The 16,724-nt window shown below is 38.8% G+C and overlaps 1 protein-coding gene across 2 annotated transcripts in view; it reads right to left on the reverse strand.

The window, feature by feature from the left end:
* The window catches only part of SLC9A4 (solute carrier family 9 member A4), a 33,731-nt gene that overhangs the window by 11,354 nt on the left and 5,653 nt on the right, over positions 1 to 16,724 (reverse strand). For both annotated transcript variants that reach the window (XM_039714512.1, XM_039714513.1), the window contains exons 4-9: positions 13,187 to 13,446; positions 9,889 to 10,106; positions 7,687 to 7,889; positions 6,471 to 6,557; positions 5,155 to 5,225; positions 2,751 to 2,912 (exon numbers count right to left, since the gene is read on the reverse strand). In XM_039714512.1, the coding sequence (XP_039570446.1) occupies positions 2,751 to 2,912; positions 5,155 to 5,225; positions 6,471 to 6,557; positions 7,687 to 7,889; positions 9,889 to 10,106; positions 13,187 to 13,446 (1,001 nt within the window). The remainder of the gene's footprint in view (positions 1 to 2,750; positions 2,913 to 5,154; positions 5,226 to 6,470; positions 6,558 to 7,686; positions 7,890 to 9,888; positions 10,107 to 13,186; positions 13,447 to 16,724) is intronic.

The raw sequence follows: 16,724 nt of genomic DNA on the forward strand, positions 1-16,724 counted from the left end.
ACCAAAGTCAATATTGCAGCAATATGAAGTCAGCATTAAGTAAACTCAGTACCAAACCATCCTTCTCTCTAATGGTTATGTTTCCTACAAAAACCAGCCATAAACCCACAGTTTTGATACTATCTCCTAGACTCCCTGTTTGTCATTTCCATCCTTATTTATAAGGCTTAAATTCTCCAAAATATCATAACCTAACGCTCTGATTTCATTCCAGTGTGGATTCTTTGTTGCACAATCCGTGGGCAAATTTTCTCACTCCGCACTGGAAATACTTACTGTTAATTGGACACTCACTCCACCTGCAGGAATCACACCAGCATGAATACAATTCTCTAATTCACAGCATTGGAGATCTGTTTTGATTCTTATAAAGTAAATCTCCTTGTGTGCATAAAGGCTGCAAAAACTGATCAGAAGTATGAGTGAGAGCTTTCTCACTACTCTGGCACTGCTAATAACGATTTACATGCCATTCATTGGAATTGTATTTCAAATCTTCTGTTGTTTATGGCCAGAGTTTTGCATCTTCACTGAAGACAGGGACTTTAGGTACACACTGAATCAATGACAGCAATCAGACAACTTATAAATACATTTAGAGACCTTTTACACAGGTTCATTTAATTGCTGTGGGGAAAGACAACAAGAACTGCTGTATTGGCTCAGACCAAAGATCCACCAACTGGCTCAATATCCTGTCTCCTGCCGTGCTCAACAGCAGACACTTATCAGTGAACAGAGGTGGGGAAAGGTGTATTTTCCTAGAACGCTCTCACAGCCTGCAAGATCATAATGGTTTTGAGCCACAGGCTGTTTTTCTGAAGTTGACACTCCATTTTTGAAAAGGCTTTCTCATCAGAGGCTGATGCACAGCAAAATTCAATTATAGCCAGGGTAGAAATGGCAAAAATCAGTCCATCATATCAGCTGTTTATTAAAGAATATTTTTCAATCTAAATTCTCAGCTCAGGAGAAAATTTCTGAACTATGCTGGAGCAATTTTTCTTATTTTCTCATTCCCTCAAGAAAAGAAGAGGGATGTGATTTGATTGCCATGGATTGTCTATCAGCCTTGCACATTTTCTCTTGGCTCAGAATGGTTAAGGGATTGCAGCAGACAGAAAGGAGCCTGACATACATGCAGTCTTTTTTTAATATCATCCATTCAGCAAAGAATAATTTAGAGAGAAAAGGGTCTCTAAATTTAGAGAGAATGCAGGTCTTACACTGCATGTTGACATCAGTACAAGAAAACAGATTGATCTTAACATGATTAAGCCAGAGTTTTAAGCAAGATTTTAATTTAATATCCAGTTGATATTTGGATTTTCTATTATTGGGAGAGATCATCATTCAAAAAAGGTAATATGCTGAACCCTACCGGAAGCTGCTGCAAAATGGAGAGTGGTTTAAGGATGCAACAGGAAAGAGCAGGCAATAGCAGCAAGAGTGGTCAGCAAGAACCCAGGAAAGAAATTATGGAAGCAAGTGCCTGCAGCAGTAGCTGTGCTCTGGACAGTGTGTTGCAAGGCACATAAATACATGCACATCAATAATAGTATGCAGGATGGAAGATTTGCGCAACTTTTCTCCTAGAGGGTTTTTCCCTCAGTTCCCTCTGGAGATCCCACCAGTTTTGTCCCCTGGTCTGTCTGATGCTGAGTGACATTACTGTTTGATAGAATCATAGAATGCCCTGCATTTGGTTCCAAACCCCCCACAATGAGCAAGTGACATCATCAACTCTGTCAGGTTGCCCAGAGCCCCATCACACCTGGTCTTGAATGTTTCCTGGGATGAGGCATCTGCCACCTCCCAGAGCAACCTGTTCCAGAGTTTCACCACCCTCATCATACAAAAAGTTTTTGTACCTAATCTGAACTACCTTCTCCTAGTCCTACTGCTACAATTCTACTAAAAACTGTCCCTATCTTCCTTGTAAGCCTTCTTTAAGTACTGGAAAGCTGCAAATAAGTGTTCCCAGAGCCTTCTCTGTCTCCTTGGAGGGGTGCTTCAGCCTTCTGATCATCTTTGTGGCACTCCTCTGGACCAGCTCTAACAGGTCCATGTCTTCCCTGTACTGAGGACCCCAGAGCTGGAAACAGCACTGCAGGGTCTCACAAGGGCAGAGTAGCAGGGGAGAATCCAACAACCTGCTGATGCTACTTTTGATGCAGGATATAGTTGTCTTTCTGGCCTGTGAGTGCACATTGACAGTTCATGACCAGCATTTTCTACCACAAGTATCCTCAAGTTATTCTTGGCAGGCTGCTTTCAATGTTTAATGGGAGGAGAAAAAGTTGCAAATACTACAAAGAAATCTGCTCTCAGCAAAAATTTGTGACTGGGGCAATGGAGTCAGGACCTGTATGCTAAGCCATCCTGCAGGTCTCTCAGCACCTGGCAGGGATTAACAAAACCCACTGGTGAGGTAAGTTTCAAATTCATCTGTCTTGAGCCACTATTGCGATTTAAAGCAACCAGAGTGGCTTCTGCACCTGACTCATGATTCCTCTCCAGGACTGCCGATCAGGGAAAGAAACAGGAAATGTCCATGATTTTAATTTTCACTCTCTGAGTGAAAATATGATGAGCAAATATGATGAACACCAAACTGCACCTTCTGTTTTCATAACTGTCTTCTTTTTTCTTACATTTCAATTAAATCATGGAATACTTTGGCTACTTCCTCATTTTCGTCCTCGTCCTCCTGTCCCTACTCTGCAAAGGGTCAAGAGGTTGGTACTCACTGTAAAGAAGTAGTGGATGGTTTTGAAATTTTCATGCCACTCTCAGCCATCTCGATGGCCAATTTTATCTCCATCTTTTTGTACAATGACACAAGGCTGGACTTGGGCTGGTGTTCCCGAATTAAAATCTTCTTCAAATACTTATTGTCAAACTTCTTAAATCTGCAAAAGAGATACCAAAATCAAAGCGTAGAAAAGGAAATATGTTTTCATTTCTGCAGTACAAGCTGATCTTCATTCAAATGCATATATCTACAATTCAGTGGTGGAAACTGAATACAAATTAGAGGCACCTGTGGACTCCTGAAGGCCTGGTGAGCAGAGACCTTTAGGGGGATATTTGGCATAGTCTGCTGGTCCACAGAGATTGCAGAGCCCGCTAGACAAAAGAAAGAAACAAGCTGCAATCAGAGCAAAAAAGAGGGCTGCGTGTATGTTTGCATATTACACTGCCACATTTGTCAGAAAAGAATACGGCCAGTCTCCATGCTTTTGTACAAATGTTGCATTATAGAAGGACATAACAGCAGCAGCTGCTCTTACTGTAATCCTGGCCTATTCAGCCAGCCACCAATGAGGCTCTAAGTGGCCCAGCAGTTACAGTAGTTAGGGCCCATTACATTGCTGATAATTTTGAATCCTGACAATTAGAGCAGAGAAAATACATTTCTTTGTATGCTGAATAACAGAAAAATTGAAAGGACCCCAAAATACTATGTGCTTGCATGCTGCAGATTGTAAAATATTGCTAATGTGTGGCATAATTTGAATGTGAATGTGTGTGGGTGCCTTGGAACAGGTACATGCTTTCAGGCAGACATTTAGCAGAACAACAGCAGATCTTCAGCAGAGCAACAGTTCTGTTTCTTTCAAAGGAACAGTTTACCACAGCAAGGTAAGGTGCTCCACGATGCTGGGAAAAGCACCACAGGGTTTGTATCTTTTTTTCCTTAGCAAAGGCCATTTTTTATTCATTAATAGCAGAGGAAGGTACACAAATATTTGCACGGGGATTACAGCTCTTTGTGTTTTTCTGTGTAATAAAAAGCCTCCTGGATTGTCATTGCTTAGGTAATTAATTCTGTACACAACTTTAAAGCTGCATACAAAAGTATAGGGAATACTTTGTAATACAATCTTCTTATATTAAATGTCCTCAGACACTGTGTTTTTGAGTCTGTCCATGAACAAAAACACTACATTTATGGCTAGTTCAGGGAAAACTCTCTTTTCAGAACTATCTGGTAGATATGGGACAAATGGATAGCATTTACCCACAGATATGAGTAAATGCAGTTATTTCAATAGATTTACTGCTCCAGCAGAGATTTGTTTAGTTTGTTGACTGCACAGACAGTGGTGTGGTCCCAGCAGATGGATGTCCTAAAGCTATCTCTGTGCTCAGAGCTAGGAATACATTTTAGATTTTGGGTATGCCCTACTACATTATATCATTACTCCCCACTGGGACAAGAATTGTATGTCTAGTCATCCTCTTCCCCCTCTGAATTTCTGGTTTCCATAGGGAGAAGCTTGGAAGGACTTGCCACATGTCCCATCAGACACCCTTGGCTGGATTCTGATGCTGAAAGGCCAGACAGGATTCCAGCACAGAAGCCTAGGCAGAACTAGGGATAACTTTTAGCCCACAGCATCATAATAAGATGTTTGGGGGAAAAGAAAAATCAGCCTTTTCCCTACTTTCCTTCACATGCTGTGGTGGTGGCCAACATGTCCACAGGACTCCCTTAGGGAAAAGGTAAAGGGAACAGCAGATCTATCTCTTCTGGGCAGAGCTTGGAAGAGCTGCAGAGTTTCACAAAACCACCTCATCCTGCTTGTGGAAGGGACAGTGTGGGCCCTGCATTCCTGAGTAAAGACTAGCTTGAGAGTATCTGCTTATGCTACCGGCTGTTTCAATTCAAACCCTCCCTTCAGCAGTCATTTTAGATGTTGCTGAATGCAAAGACCTCTAAGGACAGGTGACTAATTATTAATGATTCTCCACTACCAGCAAGGGATCCTTTTTGCTGTGGGGGCTTGCAGCAAAAGTCAGTGAAGCCCTGACACCATGTGTAGCTTGTGTTCCAAATCCAGAGTTAAAGAAGCGTTTCCTGGGATCTCAGATTTATACAAAGGCTATGCACAGGCTGATGTCTGCAGCATGAGTTCCCATGCTATGTTTTTATTTCTGAAGGCTATTTTCTGCTTCTGCAGATCCAATTTAGCAGGCAATGGATGAGCATTGCACTCTCAAGAGTTAATGGTTACTCAGGAGTTCAGTTTCTAAAAAGAGATACAGCACATGACCCCAGCATTTTGATTTCCTCTTCTATTTACCTACTATATTTTACATTATAGATTGGTTATTTTATAATATTAGACCACAATAAGAGATACTTACTTATCTCTCAGCTGATAATGACTCCAATGTCCACATATGTCTTCAATACCAGCCTTCAAGTGATCCATCAACTACAGAAAAAAACATGGAAACATTTTAAGTGATGTGGCCATTAAGAAAAAATAACCTTACCACAAATATGCACTTATTTACATGATTTTGAGATTTATTTTTTTATTAGAGCATCTAAGTTAATTCTGAAAGCACCTACATTTCTCTAAAAATCAAGGCAAAGATGCCACTGTGGCAACTTGGCTGTAGTGGCAGCATTTTGACGGACGCAAAAAATTGTCGGGTCCTTTTTGTCTACTGAACCCAAAATATAAATTCTTGGTTCTGTTCCCCCTCTGACTTTCTCCTCCTCATGTGTGGCCTTCCTGGGAGAGGCACAAGGCCATATACCAACACCTTCACCTTGACAGGTAAGGTGAATCTGAGAATTTGCAGAATGACATGAGACTGGTCACTGCTGCCTTCTATAACTTTCAGTCCTTTTTTGTGCTTGTCCAGCACTATAGACACACAAAAAGGCCATTTCTTACAGACATATTGTCATAAGGGGTGCTTTAAAATGCAAGTTCTCTTCAAGGTTCATTGTAAAAGTTCAGATAGTAAGAATTAAATTCACATGAAATTCAAAATCAGTTCAGATGTTCTAATTTTGTGAATGTCTCTGCAGCTTACGTCTCTGCTGTGTTTCGTTTTAAGACACAGTGTTTCTGTTAATTTCAAATGTATTTCCTATTGTGAAATAAAAAAATGTACATAGCTTTTCTGTAATGTTAAATCAAATTGAACAACTTCCTGTTATTTTATATAATAGTAATTTGGGAACTGAAGTAAACGTTTGAGAGGATAAAAGATCACTACTCAGAATAACTTGGAACTAAGTTTGCAGTTCAGTAGTTCGATTCAGTTCAATAATTTGCATTAAAAACTTTTAAGGCTTCAGTGTCTAGAACGGGTCAAAAGATGGCAACAAATGTTTCTGACTAATCCAGCTAGGAAGGACGGTGAGTGCTTTGGTAAACATTTCCTTTCTCTTTCTGTCCTCCCATGGTCAAAGTACCAATAAATAAGGGACCTACTACACCATGATACTTGTGGATGATAGTATAATATAATAGCAAATATGAATATAAATGAAATGCAAGATCTTAGAAAATTATGCCTAGGTTACCTCCACACATTCTTAAGAGCACTGAGCATCCAAATGCCCTGAATGCCAGGTTTCCAAGTCCCTCCCTCTTTCCAGCTCTTTTGGAATACCTGTTCTTTTCTTTTTGGGAGACTGGTCACTGATATAAAAAACTTACTCGCACATGAATTTCTTCATTGATCGATTCCTTTTTGTTCGTCTTTTTAACATCCAGGTATTTGACCAAAGGTCCAATTGTGATTCCCTGAATTTGGAATAATGAGTTGAATTGTTAATTATCTTTTAGGCAAAAATAGAAAGAAAACAAAAGGGGATAATTTTAACAGTTAAGAAAGCTGTGTCTTAGCACAGAAATGAACAATTATTTGCATGGAGAGCTACAGAAGAGAATTAAAAATAAAAAAAACTTTTTAAAGACAGTTTTTTAAGTGAGATTCCATTTATTGGCATATTCTAATAATGTAAAGTAACTGACTCATTGGCAGTCATCTTCAAAAGAGGACTCATTTGAAAGAAAAAATTATCTTTGTGAGGTCTTGAAGTCTTAAAACCATTTACTTCAACATTTTCAGAATTAAATATTCCAGGGGTTTTTCACTTAGAAATGGTTTTTAGTTTTTCCCATTTCTTTATTGCACTGCTACAGAAAAACATTTTAAAAGGAGAAATAGAAACAAATTGCTTTTTTTCTGAAACATTCTGGTGGAACCTAAGTGCCTTACTTATCACAAGTGCATAGTGCCCCATGGGCACCCTAGAGGATCTGAGGCCTGGGTATTGGAAAATGCAAAATACGGGATGCGAGTTCTCTAGAAGTGTCAGTTCTTCCAGGTACAGCAGTAAGTCAGGTGGAATAACTCAAATATCTGAAGTAAACACTTATACTTACAAATGCGACTTATTCACTTTATTTTTTAAAATATTCTTTTACAAAGGATTTCAAAATATTTGTATTTGGTCTCCAAGACAGACAAAGATAAAAGTATAAAATTCAAAATCTGTCAGAGAACAGACATACTGTTTTCCGGTCAGTTTGAGATACAGCACAAATAAAGAATGAATCAGTACTGAAAGGTAAAGTTAAAATACTTCTTAAATTGGAAGCATCAGGAAATGCATGTGGAATGAACATAAATAATTTTGGACACCAAGTGCCCTCTCCCCTGAATATTTTAAAAGATACACGTTTTCAATACAGAATTTTTGTATTACTTAAAAGCTCTAAAAAATGCTAATTACGCAGTACAATGCTAAATCTGGCCCTAAAATGCAATCACTTGTCCTAGCCTAAGAGTGAATTCAATGCAATTTTCACTATGACGCTTTCATTCACCTCTATTACATGAAAGTTATCCATTAAGAAATATACGTACTTGGATGAACACAGTGAAATATATAACCACAATGGTGGCAGTGATGAATAGGTTTTTCCTGGGGAAAAGATTCACTGGAAGTAAGAATGCAAGAGAAAAGCTGCTGGCTCCTCGGAGGCCGCTGTAAGAAATAATGAGTTGGTCTTTGAAGGTGAAGGGATATGTTCGGAACTTGTTACTGATGTAGAAGAGAGCAAACACACCTAGGAAGGGAAGGGAAATAAAACCACAGCTATTATTAATCAAGTAGAAAAAGAACATATTAAATATTAAAAGCAAAATAATGTCTTGGCTTGGGAAACTGTTGACAGCCCACATTTTTTTTCTGGTTGTGTTTCTTGTAGTTTCTCTTTGACTAACTGCTAAATTTGGCTTGTGTGAAATATCTCCTATAAAATATTGCAGCTCCTGTCAGCTTCAGGATTTAAATTCATTAATGCAGTTTAGAAGAGAGATTAGGGAAAAATATTTACTTCCTATTCTTATGTTGCAGAGTTTCTTCCAAAGTGTTTTGGAGAAAAGAAAAACAACTGGATGAGAGTTTTCCCTGTGCCTTCCCTTGCAACGTTTCCTGCTTTCTGCACAGTATCTCCCTAAAGTGTTTGAACAGTGCTTTACCAACAAGTCCTGTGGACAGGCTCACTGAAAGACAAAGAATAATAGCATTTAAAATTTTAATCCTCAGGCTTATTGTGTCTCTAATTCTTTGTTTATTTTGCAAACTTCATTTTACTTTTAATAAAATTTAAAATTAATAAGATAATCTGTGGCTGTGTAAGGACTGCAACTTGCCTTTATAATGTAATTTTAGCAATTTGTTTGAGTCACTTCTTCGTTCTCCACAACAAATATATATCCTATGTTTTATGTGGAAACCATTAAATTACTGACATAAAAGCTGACAAATGCTGATAACTGGTGTTATTTTACACAGCTGTCACTGATACACTCAGATTATTAGAGGTAAAGCCAGTAACAGCATCCTCTTATGTAGGTTGCTGGATATCACTTTATGCAAGACCTGTTTTGGCTACTTATAACTATGCTAGGCATCAGGTACTCGGAGTGAAACAACCTATGTAAGGTATCAACCTCAGGTCACTTCTCTTTACTTTATTCAAGCTTCAGAGAAAATGATGAAATCATTTTAACACACAAATTTAGCAGAAAATGTTTTGTCCTTCCTCTGGAAAGCTCTAGCACTCCCCTTGGTGTCTGAGAGAAGGATGGACATGTGGCTGGAAAACAGCTTTTATATCCAGAGAGCATTGTTTCTGTCTTAATTAGGAGGATATTTCAAAATGGAAAGCAAGCCTTTAAAAATTTAGAAGCCACATTTGGTCCAGATACAGCAAGAAAATATGTAATTACTTTCTTTTTGCTACCACCTCCAGAACACCAACCACCAGCCTTCTTATTCCTTCTCCCTTTTCAGCATTAGTTTCAACCCATCCTGGACATTACGAGAAGACGAGAAACTGTCTCACAACTTGTCTGATGTTATCTATAAACTGCCTGCCCATACTAGAGGAATCTGTCCCACAGGTAGGGAGTAGGACACCTTTGCAGGAATGGGATACATCATGTGCAAAAATGGAGTAATTTCAAATGGACACTACTTTTTAACAGTTTAAAACTTTAGACTTGACTTGTGAGGGGTAGTAGCATAGCATGCTGTCAGCCCACATGTGGTATAAGTCCCTGTTGAGTTATCTATCAGTGCTAATTTTCACCTTCTCTCTTTTCCTATGCCTCCAACACTCCCAGCCCAGGACCTGTAGTGTTATAGCACTGGAAGTGTGCTGATATACATTATCTAATTAATAAGTTAATGACAGTGTGTGGTAAAATCATTATGGGGACCACTTACCCAAGGCATATAGTAAATTAAGATATAAACATCTCTATAAGCATAACATCTCTATAAGCATGACAATATATATTTTAATTTTGCTTTAAACAGATCCATTTTCACCTAAATGTAAAGTCTATGCTTGGAGACTGGCATTCAGATTTGTGTGGGACCTTTTTCCCCCTTTTCTTCTGTGTGTAAATTTGTGAAATTTGCTTGTCACTAATATAAACTAGTAAGTTTGTTGTTAAACCAGCTGTGTCAGTCCCCACAGACTTTTCTAACGAAATTTTGTGCCAGAGAGTTTTTCTCATAGTTTCAGAGAAGGTTGTCTGCAAGAGTTGACTTACTTAGTGTCCGCCAAATTAGGCAGAAGAACAGAGTGAAGCAAATGAAGGCCCAATTCCATTCATGGTTTTTCCCCACTGTAGACACTCCCATGAACACAAAAATCAGGGTCTCACTGATGCTGCTTAGCATCTTCATAAAATATTTTATTGTGGTATAAGAATTCTGGGAAACATTCTCCTCCACGTATTTTTTCATTGTCACTGCACATGCTGTCATCCTGTATCAAGCAAAACATCAGAGATCAGCCACAACCTGTTCTTCTTTTCAGTTAAAGAAAACATCAGCCATTATTACCTTTACTCTCAACCACCAGATTCTGACCTTCATCATAACAAGAAGCATTTTATTACTTCAGTAATATTAGCTATTTCATCAGATAGAAAAGCCTCCTCGTTGAGGTTTACAAATCTGTTTTACATATAGGATAAAGGAAGCAAATTAGTCGGCCTTTCTGACAAGGAAGGGAGGGTATCACATTCCAGCTCAAAGTCCATTTTATCCTGAATGCCTAACATGGAGCCACCAAGCACCAAATATTTGTCTCAAACAACAGGCAGGTTGGTTTTGTACCAGCCTACACGTGGCTCAGTCAGAGAGACATTACATGCCTCTTGGTGATATTCTCCCTTGAGATGGCAGTGCATGGTAGCCCCATGCCAGGGCCAAAGCTGCCATAGCTTCCTGGCAGCTGGCTGGCAGATCAGCAGTGCCAGGGCAAGCTTCAGGACTCTCCAACCACAGCAGCCCCTTGTGGCACAGCAGGAGAAAATTCAGTTATCCTACAGAGGTGTCTTTCTCACTGTAGTTACCTAAGGTGTGTGGAATGTGCCTAAGGAAGCAAAGGGGTGTTTCCACTTCTTCACTGTTAATGAAGACTGGAGCCTGTGTCAGAGGCATCAGCAGCCACCCAGCACAGACCCTGGTGACAATCACATGGAGCAGCAATCTTTGATCAGCCCTACTGAAGAGGACTTCCTTTTCCCCTCTGCATTTTCCATAGTTAACACATAGATTGAGTGCTATGCTAGTAAGATATTCCATTGTCTATCTAGTTTCTACTGATATGATTTTAGTCTCTATAGGCCTCTTGTAATGATATTTTTCCAAACTTGTGAATTCAGAGAATGATGACTGTTCATTAAATAACCTTCCTCTAGTTTCAGTTCATTTAATTTCCACTGAAGAAATCTCAAGGGTATCCTGGTGGAGCTGAGTCATTTAGCATGTCCAAGGACACTCCAAGACAAGGCCATTAGGCATTAATGATTAATACTGTTGGCTTTCAGATACACATACATAATAGACTTTCATGATCCAAGTGAAAAATGAATGAATCCTCAATAATTTAGAAAGGTGACAATAAGTTCCGATGTCTAAAACAAGCAATAATTTCCTTAATGAAGCAGTAAGAATAATAATTCCAAATTATAGTACCATTCTCAATTTACTAATAATTTCAGAACTCTAATGAAAATAAGAAGTGAAAGAAATAAAGAGCTATGTAGTCCTGTGCAAGGAATAGGTGGGGAAGCAGTATTTTGGGCAATGCAGGTAGAAAGGATCCATATGGTTTTACTGTTCACTGTACATTACATCTAATCCTGCTCAACTAAAGTTGCCAGTCACCTCAATATGAGCACATGTGTTGGGTATACAAATCATAGTACAAGATTCATCTGCTTGTCTAATTGCTCAAGATAATCTATATCCAGTCTAACTACTTGTTTAATATGTTTAAATATTCAAATACTGCTTCCCAGGACCATCCTACAAAGGTTATTTTTATAAAGGCAATTATGTTCTGAAGCTGACTAACCCAGGGTTCTTCAGCCTGCAGAAGAGAAGGCTTCAGGAACACCTCATTTCAATCTTTTGACATTTAAAAAAGGCCCATAAGAAAGATAGGGACAAACTTTTTAGTAGCACCTATCACAATATGACAGGGGATAATATTTTAGACTAAAAGATTTAGGTAGATTTAGACTAGATATAAGGAAAAACTGTTTTACAATCAGAATGGTGAAGCATTGGAAGAGGTTGCTCAGAATGGTGGCAGACATCCCACCTGTGAAAACATTCAAGGTCAGTTTGAATGGGGCTCTGAGCAACCTGATCTAGCTGAAGATGTCCCTGCTCATTGCCAGGGCATTGGACTAGATGGCCTTTAAATGTCCCTTCCAACCCAAACCATTCTGTGATTCTGTGAAATCAGAGGTGAGTAAATGCACCTGTCTGGACATCAGCAGCCATATGCTTGTATTTGTTAAGTTTAAACTCGTTTGTCCTCTATAAAGGGAAGCACTTTCTGCAACACGAGGCCATCCAAGGCCCCTCAAGCTCAGAGCCAGTAGAGGCCATGCAAAGCTGCTGCTGCCCACCAGCTGTGCACTGAGCCTGCAGCAGCCAGCAGCACCAGCTGGAGCCTTTAGCAAAGTCAGGTCTCCATCTCTTTATGCTGCACCCTGCAGGTGGGCTCTTTTGGGTGGTATCCTTGCAAGTCACTTGCCAGCAGCTTTCTCCTTAAGTCTCTCACTTCCATCGCTGTTCCTTCCTTTCTCTTCCAGTTCCTTTCCAACTACCATCCTCCTTCCTTCCCACAATTCTCACCATTCCTGCATTTACTCCAGTCAAAAGCCTAACAGTTTTCTCTCTGCAGCAGGCACCCACATCATCATATACTTTGAGGACCCTGTCTCCAGCCTTACAGCAGTATCAGCTATCCTGATCACAAAAAAAAAGATTGTCAATATTCATATACATGACTAATAAGCATGCATGTATAGGTGATGTTCTCTTTTGCCTGGTTTTTGCCCAGTTTCAATCCCAGTGATGCTGTTCAAATGTAATATAATTCCAGTGAATTGTGTTAGGGCTGATGTTCACAAAGAACTCAGATGCGCTTTCTTATATTTTCCATACCCATTACTTTATGTCTCTCTTAGAATCTGATGGTGAAGGTGCCTAGAAATAAATACAGATAAACTATTACAGCATCAAATCATTCTCTCCTGCTGCTGATCTTATCAGAGATAGCAGACAGATGATGGCAGCACTGGCCACCTTGCCCACAGCCGGCAGTGCTTTTGCCAACGCTCCTCAGTAGCATATCTGTGCCTACAATGACTGTGGGTTTGCTTTTCCTAGTTACCACTGCATTTTACAGATCTCAAAGGAGCTGTGCACTGCCTCTCTAAGCCAGAGACTGAATGCCTGTGTTGTACCAACCTTGAGCAAACCACCACAAAACAATGCCAGTTCCTCAATGAGATCATCCAAAAAGCTGTAAGGAATACTCACGCCAAAATGCCAGAGATGTAAAGGGTTTCAGCAGACAAGTAGGAGAGGTAGCTGAACATGAAGACCAGCAGGGGTTCGATTGAAGAGACGTTGTGGGTGAAACGAGTCATGAATGCGGAGATAAATCCAAACACGATGCCAAACAAGACTCCACCCAGCCCCACCACGAAGAAGCGAGCAAAGCCAGCAAAGACATCGATGGATTCAATCTCTTCATACCTGTGCATCTGGGTGAAGGCAATGAAGATGTTGTATAAAACCTGCATGTGAAAATAAGAAAACAGCAGTAAGACATCTTTCTGAACCTGGCACCTATTTCATAGGTGAAACAAAGTGTGTGTGTTTAGTGTCTGTGTGTGCCAGAAATTGCTTTAGACAGATCAGCAAAGTAACAATTGAAATCTCAGCTGATTGTTAATATGTCTCAGAAATAAGAGTCAATGTCAATTAAGTGTCCTGAAAAAGAAAAAAAAAAAAAAAAAAAAAAAAAAAAAAAAAAAAAAAGGTAAATGGCTATGAAATAGTAGTAAATTACTGAGGGAACTACATTCTTTAAAAAAAAAAAAAAAAAAAAAAAAAAAAAAAAAAAAAAAAAAAAAAAAATGGTAAATGGCTGTGAAATAGTAGTAAATTACTGGGGGAACTACATTCTTCGGTTTGTTTGACAGCTAATTTAATTTTTGGTCTTTGTAGAAGAGATTAAAAGTTCACCTGGGTACTTTAAAAACCCCAGGCTCTACCCTCCATGTTCTCCTTCTGACTCAGGTTGGGGCAGAGCAGGAACTAAGAGTCACATATTTGATTTAAATCCCATTTAGTTTATCCATAGGATCAGTCAGTATACTTGACAAACTTCATCAGATCGACATGGGAATGTTGCATGTTTTTCAATAGCTCTTGACACATAAAAATCATAAAACATCCCTAGGAATGGGAAAGGCAGATGGTAGCCTCAGTTTCACACTGTCTCTAGCTAGATTAAAAAAGCCTCTTTATCGTCATATAATTGGAGTTTGATGCCACTTAACCACCTCTCCAGTTAACAACCTCAAAGTATGAAGCAAATGCTGTGACACTCTAAATGTTCTAAAGACCCTGAATATATACACATTTTGACTAGAAAGCTTGAAATTGCAAAAATTAAAAGAAAATAGCAGATTAGAAGAAAAATTCAATTTAATGAAAATTATAATTTTATATAATGTATTATATAATTTGGTCTGTAAAGGTAATATCTTAGAGCAGAAAACTACCAAACTTCTATTATCAATAATTTCTATTCTGCAGAAACTGTTAATGAAAAATTTTCAGCATATTTCACTTGCATTCATCTTTTAGAAAGTAATAGAAAATTTCCAGAGTGCTGTAGTAATAAAAAGGCCTTAGAGGTTGCTGTCAATCAGTTAATATTAAGTCCTGTCAGATCTGTTTACAGTGAGTGTGTAACACATGAAAGTCACCTTTCAGTTTTGAAGAGAGTTTGGGAAACAAGTTGACACCAACTCTCTAAAGCTGTTGCACTAAAGCGTTAGTTCAAAAACAATAAATAGACCAAAGTCATTTGCATTTTATGGTTTCCTTTGGTCTTTCTTCTTCATCTAGTTAATTCCAGAAGGTTATTAAGTAGGTATTTGCAGGTAGAAGAGTCAAGCTCATTAGGATAATAATTACTGCTCAGCTACTATCCAATCTTAAATTGCTGCTGGGGACATGTAACCTTGAGCTGTCACACAGTCTGTTCTCCAGGAAGCTCACTGCTAATAGCTCTGGGAGACAGACAAAGCCAAACAAAATATTTCTTTTAAGAAAATACCCAGAATTTCTTTTTCCTAAGGCCAGTGTATGAAATTTGTCTCTTCAGCGGCAGATAAGGAAAAGAGGGTTCATGTTTTCACAGTAAGCAAACCTCACCCTACCTACCCTATAGTTTTTAATTTCAGAGCCTGTTTTCTCTGTTTCCCTTTCTTGTAGACTTTGACCTCTTCCTAAGACTTCTGATTCCTTATAAATGATACCACAACATGATTCTATGCTGACTTATGAACAATGATTCTCAGCAAATGACTTAAGAATTGTTTTCACTTTTCTAGTTCCTAAAGTATCCATATGATTTAACTGATTTGGCATTTAAAAAATGAAAGTTACGGAAATAGGAACGACATAATTTCTTTTTTTTTCTTTTCTGTAACATGCTTTGTGGGAGTAAACTGTTCTGTACCACAACCTGCACTATGTCATATAAGGAAGGCTCTTCTAAGTTGCATTGCAGTGTGTTTATGCCAGTAAATGGATTACTAGAATTCTTTATATATTAGGAAAGCCTGAATCAGTTTAGGAGGCTTTTGTTCACACAAAAAGAGATGGATTGATAGCAGTCTCACGTAGAAGCTCTGAGAATATCACAATTTGGGTTGCTTGGAGAGGATTTTGTACCACTGGGCAGCTCTCAGAACACAGAGAGGAACAGAGAGTGTGACACTCTTGCCACAGGGGACTCCCCAGGGACTGCTCCATGCTCCAGGTGTCTGTGTACAACTACTGCACACACAATCCACACCAGAAGCATTGGAAGGACTGCCTTCACCACCAACACAGGCTGTCTTGAGAATTCTTTCTTTTCACCCTGCTATTTTTTTCTAACTACTGTAGTTGGTTTTCCTCTAAAGACAGTGGAACAACTTTTACAGCAGAAGCAGATAATATCTCTATCATCCTATCTAGCATCGAAACTAATGGTCAAAGTCTTTCTCAGTGACAGCAAAGAGGTAACTTCAAATCTCCTCAAATAAAAAAAGTAATTTTACTTAGGTCTTCAACATGTATTAGATTTAACTGCTCTGCTGCTTACAAAGAAGAGTGGGTTCCATTAGAGAATACAGCCAGTGCCACTCATTTTGAGTACAGCATGACATATAGGTATTCTCAGTAATTCTAAAATCAAGCCTCAGAGATGAAGCAGTCAGAGAATATTCAATTTCCTGATTCATACCAGTGGCTCAGCTCCTGTTTAGAAACAAAACTGTCTGTGTATATGTGGGAGCAGAGCTTCAGATGGCTGAAACACGTAACAGCAAAATCAGGGTATTCTACCTGAGTTCAGTCTTGAATAAGATCTGCACTGGATTTACAATACTTTTTTTGAACAGGGTTTTGAAATTCCATTAATTTATGATGTATCCCAGGTCCAGCCCTGATGCTAACAGCCCACTCAGAAATAACTGGGGAAAGAAGTAATTAACAGGACTTGGAACCTTCTTTTTTCCATCTACAGACATGGCCCTACAAAGGAAAAAAGGAAAAGGTACCAATGCTTATAAAGAGTAAATCATCCACCTTTCTCCCATCCCCTTAAGGCAAAGTCAGAACTTCTAGATTATAATTCTACTGTCTAAGTCTGTTATTTTGTAATATTTTTTTTATATATCAGCATATTGAACTAAATATAAGAGAGAGTTATTGTTGCCCTAAATGTATTACACAAGTTCAACAAAACTCATACCAGTTTTTCCTGCTGCTGAAAAAACTGTTCAAGCTGATA

This window comes from Passer montanus, unplaced genomic scaffold (genome assembly GCF_014805655.1).
Source record: "Passer montanus isolate IOZ18808 unplaced genomic scaffold, ASM1480565v1 scaffold3, whole genome shotgun sequence".
Lineage (NCBI taxonomy): Eukaryota > Metazoa > Chordata > Aves > Passeriformes > Passeridae > Passer > Passer montanus.